At 30.3% G+C, this 21432-nt stretch overlaps 1 protein-coding gene across 1 annotated transcript; it reads right to left on the bottom strand.

Annotated features, from left to right (window-relative positions):
• Positions 1 to 487: 487 nt before the first annotated feature.
• On the bottom strand, positions 488 to 8180 carry LOC117222866 (methyl farnesoate epoxidase). The gene is made up of 8 exons (XM_076527052.1): positions 7586 to 8180; positions 6390 to 6687; positions 4722 to 4910; positions 4428 to 4614; positions 3511 to 3628; positions 2367 to 2547; positions 1596 to 1855; positions 488 to 1161 (listed from the first exon to the last, which is right to left on the bottom strand). The coding sequence occupies exons 1-8, from the start codon at positions 7668 to 7670 to the stop codon at positions 983 to 985; spliced, it is 1497 nt and encodes a 498-aa protein (XP_076383167.1). The 5' UTR covers positions 7671 to 8180; the 3' UTR covers positions 488 to 982.
• Between the last annotated feature and the right edge of the window lie 13252 nt (positions 8181 to 21432).

The raw sequence follows: 21432 nt of genomic DNA, 5'->3' as shown, positions 1-21432 counted from the left end.
ACTAATTGAAATCTTCTTTCTCTCGTTGGTAAATGATGTTTTTAAGAGAAATATTTATTTCGATCATTCACATTTATTAACCAAAATCGGTATTTTGTAATCATTTTATTGTTCGAATTTTTTTCTTTATTATTTTATGTTGATTATCTTAAATTTTAATAATAATCAACTTTCTATTAATGATTTCTATCGTAGAAAATTTTAGAATAACTGTTATTTTTTGTAAAAATATCTATTATCATAGAATTCTTGTAATATTACGAAAAAAGAAAGAAACACAATAAAATCAAAACCAATGTAATTAAAAAAATATATTTACACTATATTTTACTGTCTCACAATGGTGTTCATAAAGAATGATGAAATTTATTGAATTTATTTGATTCGCCAAATTCCCAATTTTGTAATATGAAGACCATGCCAAGGAATTTTTTAAATATTTCATTAATTTATAGATATCATAAATGCGTAAAAATTTGAAATAAAGTTTTCAATAATCTGATACTTTTAATTAAATAATTGTTGTACAACATTATTGTATATCTAAAGAAGGGAAACATTTCTTATGTCGAGTAGAAAATTCTTTGTAATGAACATAGAATGATAATACAATGAATATTCGTTATATATACGTTCTCTTACATTTTACAAACTTACATACCAGATAAATGCATAAAGATCCACAGTTCAGTAATGATCAATGCAAGATGCAGTAATTTAATTCTGAGATCTCGAAAATTTCATAAAATTTACTTCCTAAGTAATTTGATCTTTCCTTATATCTTGCATACTCCAATTAGGATAATAAATTAGTGAATACTACGATGTGTAACATGAATATAACAATTTGTACGCCATAGAAGCGACGACATTAATTGCGTTTGCATGTAATTATACGTTTCAGAATAAGACTGCCCGATCATATGACAATGTATCATATAGCAAAAATATAAAAGTTAACACGAGTACTTTATTGCAATCCCTATCTTTGAGCAACGACAATCTCAATTTTAGGCGGAGAAGTAATAATACCATCAATTCCGTGAAGTCCGATTTCAGGATGATCCTCTGGCACAGAAAAATTAAGTTTTTGCAAAAGACATGCTACGAAGAGGAAGACTGTGTTTTTTGCTACCACTTCGCCCAAACACTTTCTGCGACCTGTAAAGAAAATAATATAAATAATCAGAGAAATGATCAAAGATAAAACTACTATTTAAAATAAAGGACAAATTTTTAAATTACAAGCGGGTTTCCTAACTTAAGCTTATTCGTTATAGTTGTCGAACGTCTTTCGAATTTTCATTGTAATTATCTTTTTAATTATATTTTAATTATTTTTATCCAATTATTGAATCCTGTATCTTGAACGTTAATTATTATTTATACAAATAATAACAAAATAACTACAACCATTCGAAATAATTATGTCATTACATAATGACAATTAATATTAATAAGTTAATTATTATTTATGAAAATTTAGTTGAAGATAAGGATCAAAAATTTAGTTAGGCCGATATTTCATTTTTTCAATGATGAATTGTTTATTTTGTTTGTCAACTTTTCAGCTGATTTTATTGAAGAAATAATACCTGTTCCAAAAGGCATAACCCATGGGTCATCAACAAATTGTCCTTCTTTATTGATGAATCTTTCTGGACGGAATACTTCCGGATCACCCCAGTGCTCCTTGTCCAAATGAATGCTTCTGAAGTTGGCTAATAACGTAGAGTTTCGTTTGATTTCAAAACCCAATAAATTGGAGTCGGATAATGCTCGATGAGGGAGAGAAGTAGGAGTAACGTTCGCAAGCCTTGATACTTCGACCAAAACTGCGTTCAGGTACGGCAATCTAAAATTAATATGTTTACAATTGAACTGCGAACGTTTTCAGTTCCTCTTAAACTACGAACGTAGTTCGGTTATGTCTAATGCATTCTTTCGCTTGGCAATACTTTTGGAAAAAGTCTGACAAAATACATCGAACACTTCGAAACACATATTGACTATTAAAATGTATTGGTAGAAGATAAAGAACCGAAACATACTCTTCATCAAATTTTCAGAATGATTCAAAATTTCATCTTTCGTTATATTATTTCAATTTATTTATAGCGTTATCAACAATAATGCAACAATATAATTAGCACGTTCTCTTCGGACTCCAAGCGAAATCAAAATAAAGTGACTTTTAAAAAGGAGTAATTTATTTACTTGTCATATATAGAAGTCATTATATCATAAATTATTAACATAGTAAATGATTAAATAGAACCTAAACATATGTACAATTTATAAACTAGACATAAAATGTACTAAAACTTTAATTTAATAAAATTAAATTTACTAATCGAACGTCTTACCGGTTTTTGTCATTAAGGGAAGGACTAACATCCCTTCCTATAACTTTGTCGATTTCATCTTGTATTTTAAGCTGTACATGAGGATGTACCACGAGATATGCGATGACAAAACCAATCATATTGTCTGTTGTATCTATACTAGCGGTAAACAGATCTTTCAGTACAAATTGCAATTGTTTTTCTGCAAAAAAATATTTCTTTTATCCGTGGAAAATATTGTTATTAATAGTACAAATTGTTATACAGTTTACATATTTTTGGCATATTGTTACTATATTTTACAGTAATAATTAGACTGCGGATGTTTATGCAGAATACTTTACTGTATCAATTGCAACAAGTAGGAACCAAATAGAAAGTTATTCCTTCCTTTCATAATTTTAATCAACTAAAACTAATGTCTTGGCATTCTTCGTATCATTTAATCTCTTTACAAATTGCACATGCTAAATTTCGTCATAAATGCATAAAATTCGCAGTCCACGTAACAATAGTAGTAACGTAATAATAGTACAAATATAAAGTTTTTCACTACTGCTGGAATTGCAACGAAATATGAACTAAATCTTGTTTGTTCACGTATTCGTGTCATACGTGAGTTAAATTCGTCGGAAAGATTTGATCACGTGGTGACCTAATTTAAACACCATAACGGGTTCATCGAAATTACTTCTCAAACTTTGAATCGTCGTTTAACCGTTTTACCGTAATTGAACATTAAACCGGTCCTATGCTGCTACAGAATTGATTCAATCAACGCGGTATCCTAAGCCTGTGTCAGTGAATTCAAGTAGCTGCAGTTGGTAATGACGTAGTTTGTACAGCAATTTGTCAGGGAATTAGCATATCCAAGAACTGCAGACGAACATAGAATTAATCTTGATATGCGATACTTAAGTATTAGTATAATAAACACATGAAATGAAGGAGATCTACATTTTTAGTATTGGATATTATTTGTACGTGCAAAAGAAACTAATTTAATAATTTAAATTATTCATATCTTTCCGGTAAACTTTCTCAGTTCGTAAATAAAGAAATATGAATATTTTCTCAGTACTTTTCCGGTACATTTTCGGCACATAAATGAAAAAATATGAAAATTGTCTTAAATTAAAAACGTAAAAATGAAAGGAAGAATTACCGGTGAAGGAAGTGTACGGTGACTTCTTCTTCTGCGCATCAATTTCCTCCAAATAGGAATCTATAAAATTCGTGCATTCTCCAAACAATTTATTGTCTTTATGTCTCGATATCACCTCCTATAAATATAAGAACACAAGTCAAAAATAAAATCTGCATTGTAAAACAAATTATTAATACACAATATTACTTAATTTCTTAATATTATTGAACAATTTATTTAATTAGTAATATGCAATATTAGTAATTATAATCTAATAATAATAATTAGTAATATGCAATATTAGTAATTATAATCTAATAATAATAATTAGTAATATGCAATATTAGTCATTATAATCTAATAATAATAATTAGTAATATGCAATATTAGTCATTATAATCTAATAATAATAATTAGTAATATGCAATATTAGTAATTATTATCTAATAATAATAATGAGTAATATGCAATATTAGTAATTATAATCTAATAATAATAATTAGTAATATGCAATATTAGTAATTATAACCTAATAATAATAATTAGTAATATGCAATATTAGTAATTATAATCTAATAATAATAATTAGTAATATGCAATATTAGTAATTATAATCTTATAATAATAATTAGTAATATGCAATATTAGTAATTATAATCTAATAATAATAATTAGTAATATGCAATATTAGTAATTATAATCTAATAATAATAATTAGTAATATGCTCCATGAAAAGATTATAAAAAACAACAAAGCAGGAAAAACGTGTAAATAAATGATCTTACTTATACGATTAATAATAATTTTAGACTAATGAACAATTTAAACTTTGAAGAGAGAGGATTACTTTATTTCTTAGCTTTAACAAATTATTTAATTGTTAGATATAGAAAAAGTCGAATGCGCCATTACGAACAGTTTTTATACAACTTACTAGGAAGAATTTATTTATACGACTCTGTCTCTCTTCGAACAATCTGTATCCCGTCAGATGGGGGAAAATGTGTCTGAGAAACGGAAAATGATTGACAATGCCACCAGAAATATTTCCAGTCCTCAGCAAATCTTTCAACACACTTATCGCTTCTTTTAATTGAGGAGTCTCTTTACCCACTTCGAATCTGCACATTGGAACGACAGACACAATTTGAAATCCCGGAGATAGTTTTTATGTCAATCATTATTATCACATATCATTATATGTAATATTGTATGCGTAACTACGTACTTCGTCCCTTCCAGTAGAAACCAAATATGGCTAACGACGGAAACGCAAATAAGGGAACCAATGTTAATCGGCGTCCCATTTGCCGTTAGTTGAATTATCATATTTGTTAATGCACTCGCATCCTGCTGAAGTATATACTCCATCGAGTACTTTCCGAAACCGAATTGCCTCAGGGTTCTCAATGCAAATCTGTATATGTAAAAATAAAATTTATGTAAGAAAATGTATAATATATTAAAGAGTTATATTTCCTATATATATAACTCGTTAATATATTATATATAATATATATTTTTTTTATATATTTTTATAATAATAATAATATAAAAAAATAATATATTATATATAATATATATTTTTTTATATATTTTTATAATAATAATAATATAAAAAAATAATATATTATATATAATATATTAAATATATATAAATAATGATGTAAATATAACAATAATATATATTAAAGATACTGTAAATCATTTTGTTAGCTTAAAAGATAGTTTCAGATGTTTAGGATAAAATATAAGAAGTTTGAGATGTAAATAACGTTTAGAGAAGCGAACGCAAAAATAAAATTTCTAAAGACATGAATATAAAATTGCAAATGAGTATTTTCCAAAACAGTGTATACGATATCTAAACTAGTATTGATTCGGTTGTAGTAAAATTTGACTGATATTTTAATTATTATAGCATACAAGCACTATTTCTTGTGAAATCATTTCTTTGTTGTTCAGCATAATTTTTTATAAGATACATAAACAAAGTGACGAATCACTCACGAAAACTCGACATCTTTTCAAAATATATTTGATAAATATTCCCCTGATAACACAAACAAGCCTTGTAAGTCGCATTCCAAAAAAGGAATTAAAATCATTCAATTTCAGATATTCCATGTTATCGAACCTTTCAAGTACAAAGAATTTAAACAAACGAAAATTTGTACCGTTTATACATTGTATAATGATAATTCAACTATATTCAAATATGATTTCAACTTTTTGTTAAAAAAGAATTTCTTGGGAAATTTTGGATTTTTCTCTGATTAATATTACAGAATACACCCTATATAATATGTACATTTCGTAAATTGGAAAAACATTGGTAAATTTCTGTAATATTTTCTTGCAAAACATAAAAAAATTATAATGTTTATAATATGATAAGAAGAAGGAAAACATTATTGACGTAACTAGGATCTTTGTCTGAGTGGAACCAAATACCTTGACCTTATTTATGTATAGTTTATATACCATAGATGTACATATATATGTTGGTTGCACATTTTACGATAATTATTTATCTATTTATTTAATACTAAAATTGAGAATAAGATAATGTAACGATAGTTCTTAAAAATAAAACAAAAATACAGAAAGCAACACAATTTGTGATTAACGAAAAATTGAATTAACGATTTGTGAGATTATTTTTATTAAGATAATATTATTGAATAATCGAGAGATGTGTGTGCGATAGAAGTAATTGACGATCACAAAATATTGTGCGTGAAATTGGCGTATATAGACTTGTGTCAATGATTTGATGTTATATTTAAAAAAATGAATAAGATATCGAGCAAAACAATATTATCGACAAAATCAATTTCAGAAGTTTAGTTCCGAAGTGGTTTACAAAATTCCATCCAGTCGAGTGTAACTATACCTTCTTTGACTATGCCAAATACCCGAGTCCGTAAATAATATTCCATGCGGTGTACCGCCGCATCTATATTTGAACATAAATCCGTTTGGTCTGCCATCGAATTCCGGTTTATTCAACATCTCGGTAATAGCATCTATTCCGGAAACTATAATCGTCGGTTCCTGTATACCTAATTTAACACTAAAAACTGGACCATACTTCTCCGCCAATTGGTTCCAAATGTTGGCAGATATTTTCTCTCTCCTCACTAGCTTCGCAATATCGAATAAGTTTCCAACGATAGGCAAACCCAGGGGTCCTTCATTCAAATAAAATAAACGGTGATTACATGCAGTTCTCGCAAGCTAATTTGTAAAAATTCAAAGCATTAACCTTCCAACCGAGATGGACCAATATTAACTCACCATTTGTGTTCGCTGTTGCCTTACGTATATAACTACTTTTCATTTTTTTTCAAATTCGACTAATAATTTTTTTATTTATGTGTATTTATTTAATATATATTTAATAACTTAACCGCGACAACTTAATCGACTCTACCTTTCTTACGGAAAATTTATAGCTTAACCCTTGTTGGTACAACCAAAATTGCCATAATATTTGAAGCTTAGTCATCTAAAATATTTCATATAAATTGTTTTCCAAGAAACCTTAATCGTAGAAAATTAGTAAAAGAAAATATAGGAATGAATAAATCATGATATATCTAATGGGCTACATCACCTGTACATAGTAAATAATAGTAATAATAATAATGATAATAATAATAATGATAATAATAATGATGATGATGATAATAATATAATAATGATAATAATAATAATAATAATGAAATTGTTGCTTGACGTTTCACAAACGTTCGCCAAATTAGAAAATCTCTCAGTTGAAAGGTTAAAAATGGCATAATGCCGACATAAAAGCCACAGTTGTATGTAGACCACGGATTTTATAAATTTATCAATAAAATAAGAAGATAAAACAACTTTCTGCTTCCCGTTCCTTGCAATCGATGAACAAACTTTTTATTTCGCAAAAAGATCCGCAGTCTAATTACATGAAATATATTTTTCGAACTACGGAAAACGTTGAACTTGTACCGATTGGCTTCCAAAGTCTCCATACGTAAAAATATATTTTTATTACATTATTAAATATGTTTCACGGCGTTTAAGAATCTTCTGCATGAAATACGTTACCTGGAGGAGATTTTCGCTGTCGTCTGCAATCGAGCAGCACTTTCAAAATTAACACAACTACGAGCGTTAAGATGCCAAACCACATTGTCGGTTCACTAAATGATTTTATTGACGTACACCGATTTATTCACTGATGTCTGTGGATTTTTCGACCTAAATGCACTAAAACGTTTCACGCTTTTTCTTTTTGATACAATTTAGATTACTACGTTCTTGGAAAGAATACATTTGTCAATTTTTCCGAGCAAGAAAATCGATTTCGAACTGTCCCATTGCAATTTCACGAATGCAATTCTTTGCGAATAAATTCAATTGAATAGTTTTGTACAACGACGTGGACTGTCCTGGTGCATTATTTAAAAGATTTGACTGGGTTAGCAACTTAGACGAAGGTACACGTTCTCTCTACAGCAGCAGTTGTGTTAAACTGCGGGATTCCGATTCGAGCGAATGATATAAATCACGTAACACTTTCACCGCTTATTTGTAAAGACTACCGAAGTTCGGGATTTCGTGCGTGTATGGCCGAGAATTCGTACGATTATCACTGCGCCCGAAAGGCAGACTTGAAATTGCGAAATGACCTCGTTACTGCAGGTTCTTATGTACTACGCGGTGTGCAGCGATGGGAACACGCGACACACGTGGTCACAGGTGGACAGTAACTCTTTCCACTTATGTGCTTGTTGAATGAAACTACTAATGCTACTACTGCGTGAACTTGTTAAAATAGACAAGCTGAATACGCATTTGCAAAAATGCAATTTCATTCGTTTTTCTTTTAATTCAATAGTTTATCTTTTTTACAGCAATTTTAAGTAATTAATATAAGTTTCCAGTATAGAAATAAAATTAATAATAATAATAATAGTAATAATAATAATAATAATAATAATAATAATAATAATAATAATAATAATAATAATTCTTTATTTGTGGCCTCGCGCCTAAAAAAAGGAACTTTATTCTACAAATGTAGCCTAAACCGTAGCCTAAATTCGTCTCATTCACACAGTGCAGAAAAAAAAAATAAAATTAGATTCGTTGCTAATGTAAAATAGTTTTATATAAATATCATAATCAATCCTTCATTAACGAACATACTTGACTTTCGCTGAAACTTCCAAGAAAGGTTTGCGAATGATCGTGGTATTTTTTGAAAGTTGTATTATGTAACTTGTTTTATTTATTTTATACGAAAATCGCAACTTTCTTTCGACCATATTTATTCGTCCCATCGATTTCACAGTAATCGCTGTAATTACTGTAATTACTAGACTGCAGATTTTTATGCAAAATAAAAATTGTCTGCACAAATGTAAACATGTTTCTTCTTTCAATAAATATGACAAATTGAAAGTAATGTAACAGTTGTTTAATGATCTTGAAATGTTTTGTACTTTCGTATTTGATTACGATAAACGCATGAAATTCGCAGTCTAGTAATTACACCTGAGAATTAATTTTGAGATTTTCTTGAAACATAGCCTGAAAATTGATCTGTGCAACATTTTTTATATTACTTCGGCGCTGTTACGTTTATGATGCAGCAATTAATTATATAGAAGGAATTTATGGAAAGAAAATATTGAAATACAATTTGATTTTCGCCAGAACAAAAATGCACGAAATGTTTAAAATATCCTATGATCTGTTTTGTAGTTATTTATTCCATGCAACTTCTTTCGAAAACATTTATTTAGCTCTCATTCAAATTGTGAAAAAAGGAAATGAGCAAATGTCATATTCGTTATAATATTATATTATTAAGCATATGTGACGAAGTTTTAGGAAGAAATATTTTTGTGATGCTGAATCGTATAGTCTTGTTTTTTATAAAGTGATCTTTTTATTCTAACATTTGTTACACTGAACAATGACATAATACTCAGTTAAAATTATTAAAATGCTATTACTTCGCACTGGTAATCAGTCTAGAAATACTCTCTCTCCCTTTCTCTCTCTCTCTCTCTCTCTCTCTCTCTCTCTCTCTCTCTCTCTCAGAATAATATAAAAATTTTATAAAAATTACAATAAAAATTTTTTACAATAAAAAACTGTGCATGACGTTTACGCTTGGTCCAGATATATATTTAACTCTCTTTCGGCCATACATTTTATTAAAAAATTGATCACCTACCATTGACATTCTCTTTTTTAAACTCTTGTATACAAAACGTACAAAACTGTTTTGAGTCGGATACCTATATGAAGCAGATACAAAAGTCACTGGGAACAATGTCAAATAAACGTTTCAAACTAATAGTATATTTATTTTAGTTCGAAATAAAAAAAAACACTCATGTTGAAAATCTCATCATTGGACCATGAAACTTTTACGCAAAGTAAAAAGTATTTGCGTTAATTTTTAAAATGCATGAGCTATGTAGGCATTTATTTCTTATCTTAATAATTTTATCGGTTGAAAACAATAAAACAGTATCCATAAATTCTTTAAAGATTTTTATTACCTTACATTTGAGGTTCTCCTTTTTACCATATAATTACATAAAATCCACAGTCCAGTTGTATTTGTGTTACCAGTCAAAGTGTAACTTGTATATACTGTAATGATCTCTTACGGTAGTAATTTTCGTTGTTACAATGAACAATGTGAGCTGGAAAAAAGCTGGCTAAAATTATCTTCTTAGGTTTTACAATGTCATTTTAATTGACAAATAAATTTATAAATATTATATGTTTGTATATATTATTAATACAAATTTTAATTTTAAAATTGTTCAGAAATTCTTATAGGCATGAATTCTTTCTGCATCGTGAACGGAAAACTGATTTAAATTACCTCGATGACAAACATTAGGTTTCACATGTAAGTAAAATAGAATTCTGTATAAATTGTTTGAAATCTGATGTACTTTATCGAGTCGATATTTTTTATATTTTCACAAAACCACTACCCTCTTAAAATTAGTATTTTAGATAAGTTCTGGACTATTTTTTAAATTAAAATTAGAATAATCTTTTATGTATAAATAAATGTATGTGTCTTACTGCTTTTGTAAATAAATGAAAATCCTATTATGAAATTTAAAGTCCGCTTCAATATGTTTAATATTTTTTAATATCGCTAATCAGGTAATGTAGAAGATAATATTTAGCAGAAAGAAAGCAGTTGACATGATTTCTTTGCAACATAGAAAAATCGTTAATGGAGTGAACGGTAATTCAAAAATTGATCAAAAGAGCAACGGTATCGCAAAATCTTTCTACTTCCAACAATGCAAAATGCTTCATGAATAAATAAAATAAAATAAACTAAAAGGTATTGGAATATTGTTTTCTATGCATTCAACTATTTCACAGAAAGCGAATACTTCATATTTTACACAAGATTTTTTAAATCGACGTTTTTGAGGCTAAATACTCCAATGTATATTATCACGTTATACAAACAGTGCTATTTACAACCCTTACACCGTATTGTGTAAGTCCGTGTCGAATGAACTCGTATTATGCGAAGGTCTATTACAGTTTTCTGCTGCTTCGTCAATTTCTATGTCGACTTGAACAACGCTGCACCATAATGAGAACACTCCTCTTTCTGATTGTGAGTACCAGTATGATTGAACACAATTGCGGTACCAACGTACGCCAATAAACAGTTAAACGATAAGAGTGACCACATTGCGGTGTACCTCTCTTTGAAGTGTAAACATTCTCGTTGGTGAAATCATAGACACGCGAGTAGCTATTTCGTTTAAATAACTGAGATTTATGTATATAATATTTCAAATAGAACTTTTTGGAACTATTTCATTACAGGACATTGCTGAAGTGGACTTTAACCCGAGAAAGATAACCTACGTCGCAGAGGCGCCTGCGAAGACTGTTGATTTTTGTTAATTTTTCATAGAGGTCAAGTGATTTAAGTTTAAAATTACTTAAAATATAAAAAAATATAATATAAATGCATTTTATTTGTACAATAATGCCAAACCTTTAAAATGACTAGATTAACTTAAATAAATATCCATTGTTAGTATAAAATTGACGCCTTAGAAAAGCATGCGCCTCTGAAGCGTATGGTTATCTTTTACGTACGTTGTCATATGGTTATCTTTCTAGGGTTAAATTTCATAATAGGATTTCCATTTATTTACAAAAGCAGTAAGACACATACATTTATTTATACATAGAAGATTATTCTAATTTTAATTTAAAAAATAGACCAGAACTTATCTAAAATACTAATTTTAAGAGGGTAGTGGTTTTGAAAATATAAAAAATAAGTGCAATTTTTCTAATGAGAAAAAGAAAATCTTCTTAGTTCTTTTCAAAGAGTGATTTTATATTTTAAATCATAGTATACAGAAGAAGTATAAGTCCGCGTTACAGATACTTTAATCTAATCTAATATAATTTAATCAATTTCTTTTCTGAAATTCCAAGTTGTCAAGAATGCGACGTTTCGTAAATACAATTGTGCTATTGTTAGTCGATTCGTAAACCATATAAATGATAATTGAAGTCACGACGTATACCCAAATTAACCCATTGTTCTGCAATTTAATGGAAAGCGGTTCAGAATATACTACATAATTTCGTTTGATGCTTTATACACGGAACGATGTAAAATGGTTTGTCGCAGGGGTTACTGCGACGGTTTATATAAAACAATCCGAGAGAGTTTTTTTTGGTTTTTATATAACGAGAATTTTAATATAACTTGTAACAAAAGGCGATGAGGTACAGTGTGTAGAAGGTAAAGGTAAACGAGTGACGGATGAGACAGAAATATGAACACGTTGAGAGTCGGAGGAAAACTTGCTAACTGACGTCTCCCGGTCGAGAGGTCCTCGTATTTATTGGGGAGAACGTATTGAAATTGGTAAGGGAAAGTTCTTGGGAAGGGCGAAGGTCTTTCCCGAAGATTTTCCGACCGGGGTGATCCGGGACCTATGGTCCGAAGCTGTGTCCCAACGTTTTTATTGTTTTATTGCGGTGTGTACGCCTTGCGTCGGGAAAACCCGAAAAAGGCATATGCACACCCCGTTTTTGAAGGACGTGTCTTTTTATGTCTGGTCCGCCACAATGGTCAGTTTACAGTGTAACATATATAATAGCATTACATATGTAAATCCATCGCCAATCAACCGAAAACATTGTTCCGATTAAAATGAGACTAAAGAAACGTCGTGTAATAGCATTGCAATGTTAATTTATGATAAAAAGATTTGCCGAAATGCCATTACATGAAAAAGGGTTAAAACGTCACCACACTCGGAAAAGAATTAAGATTTTTCGATTATCACCGATAACTGTTATGAATAACTCGAACAAATTTGCCTCATCGAAAATGATTACAAGACTCCGAAAATAGAATTTTCGTCATCAATAATAATTATTGGCAGCGAAAAACATTTTCGATTACTTATTGTATGTGCGCGTTGGTTTCCAAATGGAATTAAGTTGAACGAAGTCGCCGGTTGCCTTTACGTACACTTTAATAATATTACAGTACAGCTATGGTCTTAGCGATGCGTTATTTGCGTTTTATCTGCGTTCTTAGAGTTCTACGAGTTCTGGGAGTTCTAACAGTTCTGCCTAACGTTCTAGGTGCCTTTCCGCTTGTCACCTCGGGTTTTTTGTTGATTGGTGGATGGTGGGTTTTGGTGGAGGAAATGAAGCGTTTTTGTTGATTGGAGATGGGTGTGTCGGAAGGAACTTGAAATGAGGAGTGGGGAACTGTTCGAAAGTTCGGGTTGTAAATTTTCCGTTTTGGGAAATATGGAATTTATGAGTCGTGTTGTCCGTTCGTCGGGTCGAAGGGTATTTTCGTTCGGGTGCATTTTTTACTGTCGCAGGTATATCGCTTAACCCCTTAACGCGCAGAAAGGTATTAACACGGGCTTGCAAAACCGGCCAAAATGTGCAGACCCGTATATATACGGTCGGCGTCGCAACTTATGTCGCTAAAATGTTCAGATTCGAATATATCCGGGCAATAAAAATAACTTATTAAAAACCAAGGAAAATATTCAATTTATTGATATTCATCGTGTAATTCTGTATTGTAAGCTGTAAAGTTTGTTTATTTGGGATTATAAAATATGGCCTTTTAGGGTGACACTTATAAGCATCTCTGACTAGTAATAGGAATTGGTAATGTTTCTATCTATCTATATCCATTATTGCGTATCTAATTAGCGTTGGCACTTTTGAGAGTTTTCTTATGACTAATTTATTTATTACTCTCCAGTTATCTCCGATCTCTTTCTATTTTTTGCTTATTCAGGAATAAAATATGCACTTTTAGGATGGCACTTATGAACATTTAGTGTATTATTCGTGAGCAAGTCGTGAAGTAAAGTAGACGTTATCAAAGTGAATTTCTTCAAAGACAATTGTTTTTTATTTTTTACAAATATTATTAGTGTCAACATATAAAAACGTTTTTGTTTTATGGTGTATTTTTATAGAGAGTAAATTGGATTTTTAGTGTATAAAAGGTATGTTTTCTAATGTTGAAATAAGGAATGTTGGGCTATGTGCTGCACCTTGTTTTGAAATTTACCATACAAAAGGAAATTTTGAATAGTTTTAGTTTATTATATATTTTTCAGCTAATAAATATTATTATTATATTATTACAAATTTAGGTAAAATTAAATATTTTTCAGTTTTTTTTCGTCACCTCCTTCCCCTTCAAAATAGTAACTGGTAATTGAAAAACAGTACGATGGGTACAAAATTCGATCTGCAATGCGATTCAATATTCACTATAATTATTTATCCACTATTTTTATTGAATTTTTAGTAATTTTTGCATTTTTTTTACATATTTATTGAAATTAAGGTCCAAATATGTATTTTCTTAAATAAAAAAAATTGATTTTTTTTGGTCGGTTTTTTTTTTTTAAATTGTGCATTAAGGGGTTAATTGCTCAAGGGATGGCCAGGGACGTTCGACCTTCGGTGTTGCCGTCGCAACACTTATAATTGTTATTTGTATAAAAAAATTGGAATCTTTTAATCATGTATATTTCACAATTAATAACTTCAACTTGAATGAAAAACGATTCGAATAAAAACCGATTTTGTTATCTAAAATTGTTCAAATAACGGTTATTTCGAGTCCCCGGTTAAAAAGTCTCGGGGCTCCGATGAACGTGGTGTTTGTATCCGTACTTGTCACCCTGTTGCTATTCGCACTTGTTCTCGCACGCAAGGTTTCCGTGTTAAGTGGACAACCCTGTACTATTTAAATGGATGTGCTTGAGAAATACTGCAGGCTTTTATTTCGCCGCACTTCTGTACCATGGAAATACTATATTTTTCCAATTAGTAACAACTCATTGCGCAAAACAAGATAATCGGAATACGAATGTCTTAACGCCAGCGTGAAATTGGTAGCGTACGATCCTTTGCGTTCGGCATCCCTCATTTTACAGTGGATTAACATGCGCATGTCATTAACTATGAGCGCGAGAGGGAACGGAGAGACCCCAGCTCTAGATCGGGGCACGCGTGACTGCCAGATCCGTCTACAACTCAATCACTGTCTTACGATAACTCGACCTTATGTCGCTAAATGCATACATGTAAATTACACGATGCAGTTGTTCGCTGAAAGGCACACATTACCGAAAGCATGCAGCTTTTTCGTGCTGTTTCTTGCATGCGCTCTGTAACACTGCGCACGTTTAATAATTTAAAAAAATGTACAATTCCGTGCGTTTTACAAATTATTATATACAACAAATTACTTAGAATTTTAACAAATTGGTATACTTAATAAACTAGTAATAACAATTATTATAGGTATGGAGTATTTGTTTTTCTTACTCTTCTTTTAAGATGACTAACAATAAAATGAAGGTAATTAAATTCTGTATTAAATAACGTTAGGTTAATTACACTCTTACGTTTATATTCTTATATTATACTATAGTATCTAGTATATAATTAAATACTTTGTTAAATAACTCTATTAAAAAATAATAGCCAGAGTGTAACAATATTTTTCTGCATTCCTCCAATATTTAGAATAACAAGTGGCATGGTAAAAAAATATTTCTCCTCTTTGAAAATTGATTGAATATAAAAATATAAAAATACGTTTTACACGTAATTGATAATTACATTAAGCCGAGCACAACGAATTATCAGAGTTTTTTAAATATTTAGTTGAAATGAAAATGTTTACGAATAGGTAACGGTTTACTTGTAATTGGTATTACTTGGAATACACGTTAAAACATTGATGAGTCACGGACCGTGATCTGCGTACGGCCTACTAATTATCTACAGCGCCGTAATAACTTCGTTCAATGGATTAACAGTTATTAAACGAATAATCTGTTTTCCTTAAGATTACGATTGCAGTTACTTCAATGAATTTTTAATTTTGCAGATGAAATGAATTTTTAGAAATTAATTTAATTCATATATTACAATTAATATAATATAATATAATAATAGTTTTAATATTAACAATTTAAAGAATAATCCTTAAATTTATTTTTACAATTAAAGTAAATTATTTAATGTTATAATACATTATAATATTTAATTTATTTTAAAAAAATTTAATAATTTGAAATTTCCTTTGTAAAAATTTTAAATAATTGATATAATTTATTATGAAAAAAAAAATTAGTAATATTAAATATAATTATAATAAGAAAATATCTGGCAAAATTGGTGACGAGTGTAACAAATTCATCAAACTATTACAAGAAGAAACACATCGTTTAACTCTTGTTTTGTACAGTCGATGCAGACAATCTTTATTATACACAAAAGTTCGTAGTCTACTTAGGCTCTTACAGCTCGACGAACATTCGTCGAAATATTACAGTAATTTCAATCTATCAAGCTAATAATTCTCAAGCTAATAAACCAGACTCCTCGAGATCACGGTTAGACGTTATAATTTCGAATATCGCTCGTTTGCAGAAAAGTCCGCTCATCGCTGACCTATAATTCGACAAACAATGTGACCGTATAGTTCGATGGAACAATTTCAATCTGTCGGTTAGTCAGCATCTTTTCTGACTCGATATATCTCTCACCGGGTGCCGGACGATCGATCGGCGATATTTTTACAGGACTACGTAGTGTCTGCACTGATTTCCATTAATGTTCTGAAATTGCAGTCGGGAAAGTTAAATATGTATCACTAAGTACGTTAAAATTAGAATCTGAAAATATCCAGTGACCTTTAAGAATGAGGTCCCGTGGTCATCTCAAGGTAGATCATCGACCGTGAGAAGTTCTCTTCTCCAATCTCCCCACTCTGTTTCCCTTACCATCACCCCCCATTTTTCCCCCAGTTCCACTCTCTACAACTAGTCATACATCGCTGTGACACACTTCTGACTGGAATTTTTTTCAAACACGTTCCATACTACAGGGTTCAACGATCCATCCAGGAGTATGATCTGTTACTTGGTAAGCACTGCTAGTAGGACACTGGTCTCGATAGCTCTTGGAACGTGTACAAGGGCTGCTTCGAAGCTAATGCCTTCTTCATATTCCGAACCATCAATTTTTAGATTGCCTTCTTTAACGACGCTTCTGTACGTGTCACAACAATATGATAATACCATCGTCGATATACTAACTATCGATTCGCGCTAAAGGGACCCTGATGATCTCGGTAATTCCGAAATGTTGAGGGTCGTTACTCGTTATCTGCGAACGTTACAGAGGAAATTTAGGATTTGTCGATTTGTTCGTTTTATCTCGTCGCTAATATGACTAGTTTTACCAATATTCTACCTATTGGGTTAATGAACTGTCGCTTATTTTTAAGAAAAGAGAATCAAATTTCTGTAAATTGCAGTGTTTATGAATCATCGATATAAGGTCTACCGTTTTACCACCGCGTGATCAATTATTCGAATTATATGGAATTTTTTAGAATTTCTTAAACAATCATGCACTGATTCTCGCTGAGAAGGGATTATGTTTACAAGTTAGATCGATTTAACGAAATATTTTTCGGAGTTAAGACGAATGTATTAATTTAAGTTGCCTAATTAAAGCAATTCAATTGTGTTCAATTCAAGTATATTCCAATGTAATCAATTCATCCGTTCATTTGCATGATTATCATGCTGATCGATTTCACTAAAAATCCTGTTTAAATGGAGTTATTCGTATAAATTTCGATGAAAATGTTTTCGATTGGAAACTGAAAGGATTGAAAGACAATTCTTCATCCTTAATAATCCTTAATAAAAACAGATACAATATGTGTCTAGGACTTTTGACTGGTCTTCGAAGAAAATTAGAAAATGTAGAAGAGGCTGTGAATATTTTACTTAAATACATTTGATATGGTACAGTTGATATGGTGATAAAGATTGGTTTTATGCACTTATGATAATAAAAATGAGCAGGTCAAATACAACGCTACGATGACAGTATCATTTGAACTTATTACTATTACTATTATTAAAATTGCTATTATATTTTCATTTAGCTTATATTTCTTACAATTAACTTGGACAATTTTTATTTTGCATAAAGATTCACGGTTTACTAATTATTTAAAGAGAAACCTGAATGTTTTCGTATAATCCGGCAAATAAAAGGTACTAAAAAATAATAATGGAATATCGTTCATGCATGTACACAAGGGCAAATATGAAAAATAATTTTCCGATTTCCGATACGATTTTCAAATTTGCGGCGATAATGTCAAATAGGCTTTCGCTGAATTGAAAATTTCGAACGACGTATCGATTATTTTGCTCCACTTACTTTCTCTCTCACATTCGTGTGGCGCCATTATTTACGGCAAACTACTTCTCGTATGCTGTGTTCCTTTTTCATATTTTGCAAAGTGGGTTTCTCATTTAACGCCAGAGTTCCCTCTGTACATATGCGATCACGTGCACGCAAAAAATGTTCAGTCCGAGATTTCAAACGTAGCAGCAGTAGAATGTTTAAATAAAAAGTGGCTCGCTTACTTACGAAAATGAAATACCGGTCCGCAGAAGATTTAAATGAAAGTGGAAGGAAGATTTGGGGCGTCAGAAGACCGGGAAAATGGATATCAAATTATGTCAGTATGTATCTACTTCGTTTAGCCACAGATCTCTTTCTATCTGTTTCTTCCATATTGTTGTATAATCAAATCCTGTATAATCAAGAAGTTACAATAGTCTTTCAAATCTTAAATATTATTATTGTTGATCGAGTTTCATTCATTCATTCTTTAACTCATTTTAAACGAATGACTTAAATTATACTCATTGAATCCTGTGTATACAATTCAGTTTATGTAAGATCTAAATTTGCATAAACATTTGCAATGAACGCAATTAAACTGTCTGAAAGTTTCATAAGCTTAATCTGATAATTAGCGTTACTGTTTGTAAAATAAAAGATATTTTATTATATAATAGAAGTTCACTGGTTATAAGTAAAATGAAAGATTTGCCAAGCTCTCATTTCAATTTTGTTTCTCTTCAGTTGACATAAGCCACAATGTAAAACGAAAATAGCAAATAAAAGTTTTGTAAAAATATAATGAAATTTTCAAAATTCTCGCCAGTAATTTGTCGCCAGTAAAATTTACCAGCGATAGACATTATTCTACATATAGTAAACAATTTGTGCAGAATATTTCTTTATATTATTTATATTATATTATTATATATTATTTTTTAGATTAAAGTAAATAAAGTATATCTAAATTCGAATTAAAATCAAAATAATCGTTCATCCAATACTATCTACACCCGATAATTTATATTCGAAGAATAATCAATATAGGAATTGATTGATATACCACTTTCATTTGAAATTAAAGTAAATTACAGTTCAACAATAACTTTTAGACTAAATAATAATTAAAGGTATGTAGGAGACTAATAGCACTTGCAAAGTGGACACGGATAAATATAATACTTCATAAACACATAAACAATTATATTTATTATAGACTGCAGGCTTCTATGCAAAATAAAAATTGTATGCATCGATCGCAAGATATATGAGTCAGACACACATTTAATACTTACTTTAATCATTCGCATACTGTTTAAAACTGCTCATACACATTTTTAGCATAAATGCATAAAATCCGCAGTCTATTTATATGTATGCTACAAACTAATTATACGATGCTGCAATCACGAATTTAATGAAAGCTTTGTGTACTTTTCGAATCAATTGAATTGAATTAGATTTTCTGTCGCAGAGATGTACATATAAATTAATTTCATACCACACGGTATATACAAATTAAAATCAGGTTACAGACAACTCCTTTCCCTAAATGGAATCTCAATGCCGCCGATTCAAGTCAATTCACGAAATATTAACACGTCGAATGCGAGATCGATATACATACAGTGGTCCACGAAAGTACTTGAGCGTTCTTTGAAAAGAAATAACTTTTTTAAAATTGGAGCAAACCACTTGAAGTGTTCCTCTTTTTGGGATGTTAGATGAACTGGTTTACTAAATAATGTGTATAGAAATTTTTTGAAAAAGTGCAGATGCTAGGATAACAAGAAAACGCGTTCGTAAACTGTTTCTTGTTTTGTAGATTACAGTACTTTTATAGATTAATGTACTTACATGCATTCTATATTTCACCAAAATTAGTTCACATAGAAGCGAGCTACACACATTAAAAGCTGCGATTGTCGCTATCGTATGTGTTTATAGCTCGTAACAATGTTATTAACGAATTTTGACATTTCTGAGATCCGCAAAAAATATTGTAAAACAACGCGATCTTTTTGTAGTCGTAACCAACGGCAACTGTTTCAATAATTTTTTTCGAATTATTCTAGTTAACTAATGCTTTTAATATTTCAAAAAATTCAAAGCCGTTTTATCTGATTTTTAAAACGCTTTCTTCGTCGTTCTTACCAATAGCAATTTTTGCAGTCACTCTTTTTAAACATTATCTAGTTAATTAATTCTTCTGACGTCTCAAAACATCGAAGTTGTTTGGTTTTATTTTGAAAACGTGTCTTTTCTGTCACCCCAACCACAATAGCAATTTGTTCAAAAATGTTGTCATAAAATTTCTATTTAACTAGTCCTTTTTAACAACTGAAAATAGAAAGGTCGTTCGGCCTTATTTCGAAAACGTGTCTTTTCTGTCATTTCAAGTCACATAATCTAATTAACTAATTCTTCTAATGTTTCCAAAATTGTTTTCTCTGATTATATCCCAATTACTAGCAATCTTTGCAACAGTTCTCCCACACGTCATTTAGTTAACCTACTTTTTCTAACATCACAAATCGAAAATCAAGTTCGCTTGTTTCGATATAAACAAAAACCGGTCAACTTTAACCCGAGAAAGATAACCTACGTCGCAGAGGCGCCTGCGAAGACTGTTGATTTTTGTTAATTTTTCATAGAGGTCTAGTGATTTAAGTTTAAAATTACTTAAAATATAAAAAAATATAATATAAATGCATTTTATTTTTACAATAATGCCAAACCTTTAAAATGACTAGATTAACTTAAATAAATATCCATTGTTAGTATAAAATTGACGCCTTAGAAAAGCATGCGCCTCTGAAGCGTATGGTTATCTTTTACGTACGTTGTCATATGGTTATCTTTCTAGGGTTAACGCGCATCTCCAAATATGTACTTTCGTGTTTCACTATATGTCTCCAATGACGAACTCGATGCTTGCTAAATAACTGCCACCGAGTCTGCGACCGTTTCGGAGTAAGACAATCGAAAATACAAGAAGGTTACATTTACATCCCCTCGAACTAGCCAGGAACATCCGATCGGCACCATGACACGTTAACACGTTCCGTGCCACGTGTACCATCCATTCGATTAATAGGCTTAGATAAAGTGTTAGATAAACTTTTAAATAGATTTAAGATTTAAAT

Source organism: Megalopta genalis, chromosome 17 (assembly GCF_051020955.1).
Source record: "Megalopta genalis isolate 19385.01 chromosome 17, iyMegGena1_principal, whole genome shotgun sequence".
Classification (NCBI taxonomy): Eukaryota; Metazoa; Arthropoda; class Insecta; order Hymenoptera; family Halictidae; genus Megalopta; species Megalopta genalis.
Note: the sequence above shows the minus strand (reverse complement) of the source record. Positions and strands in the feature narration are given on the sequence as shown.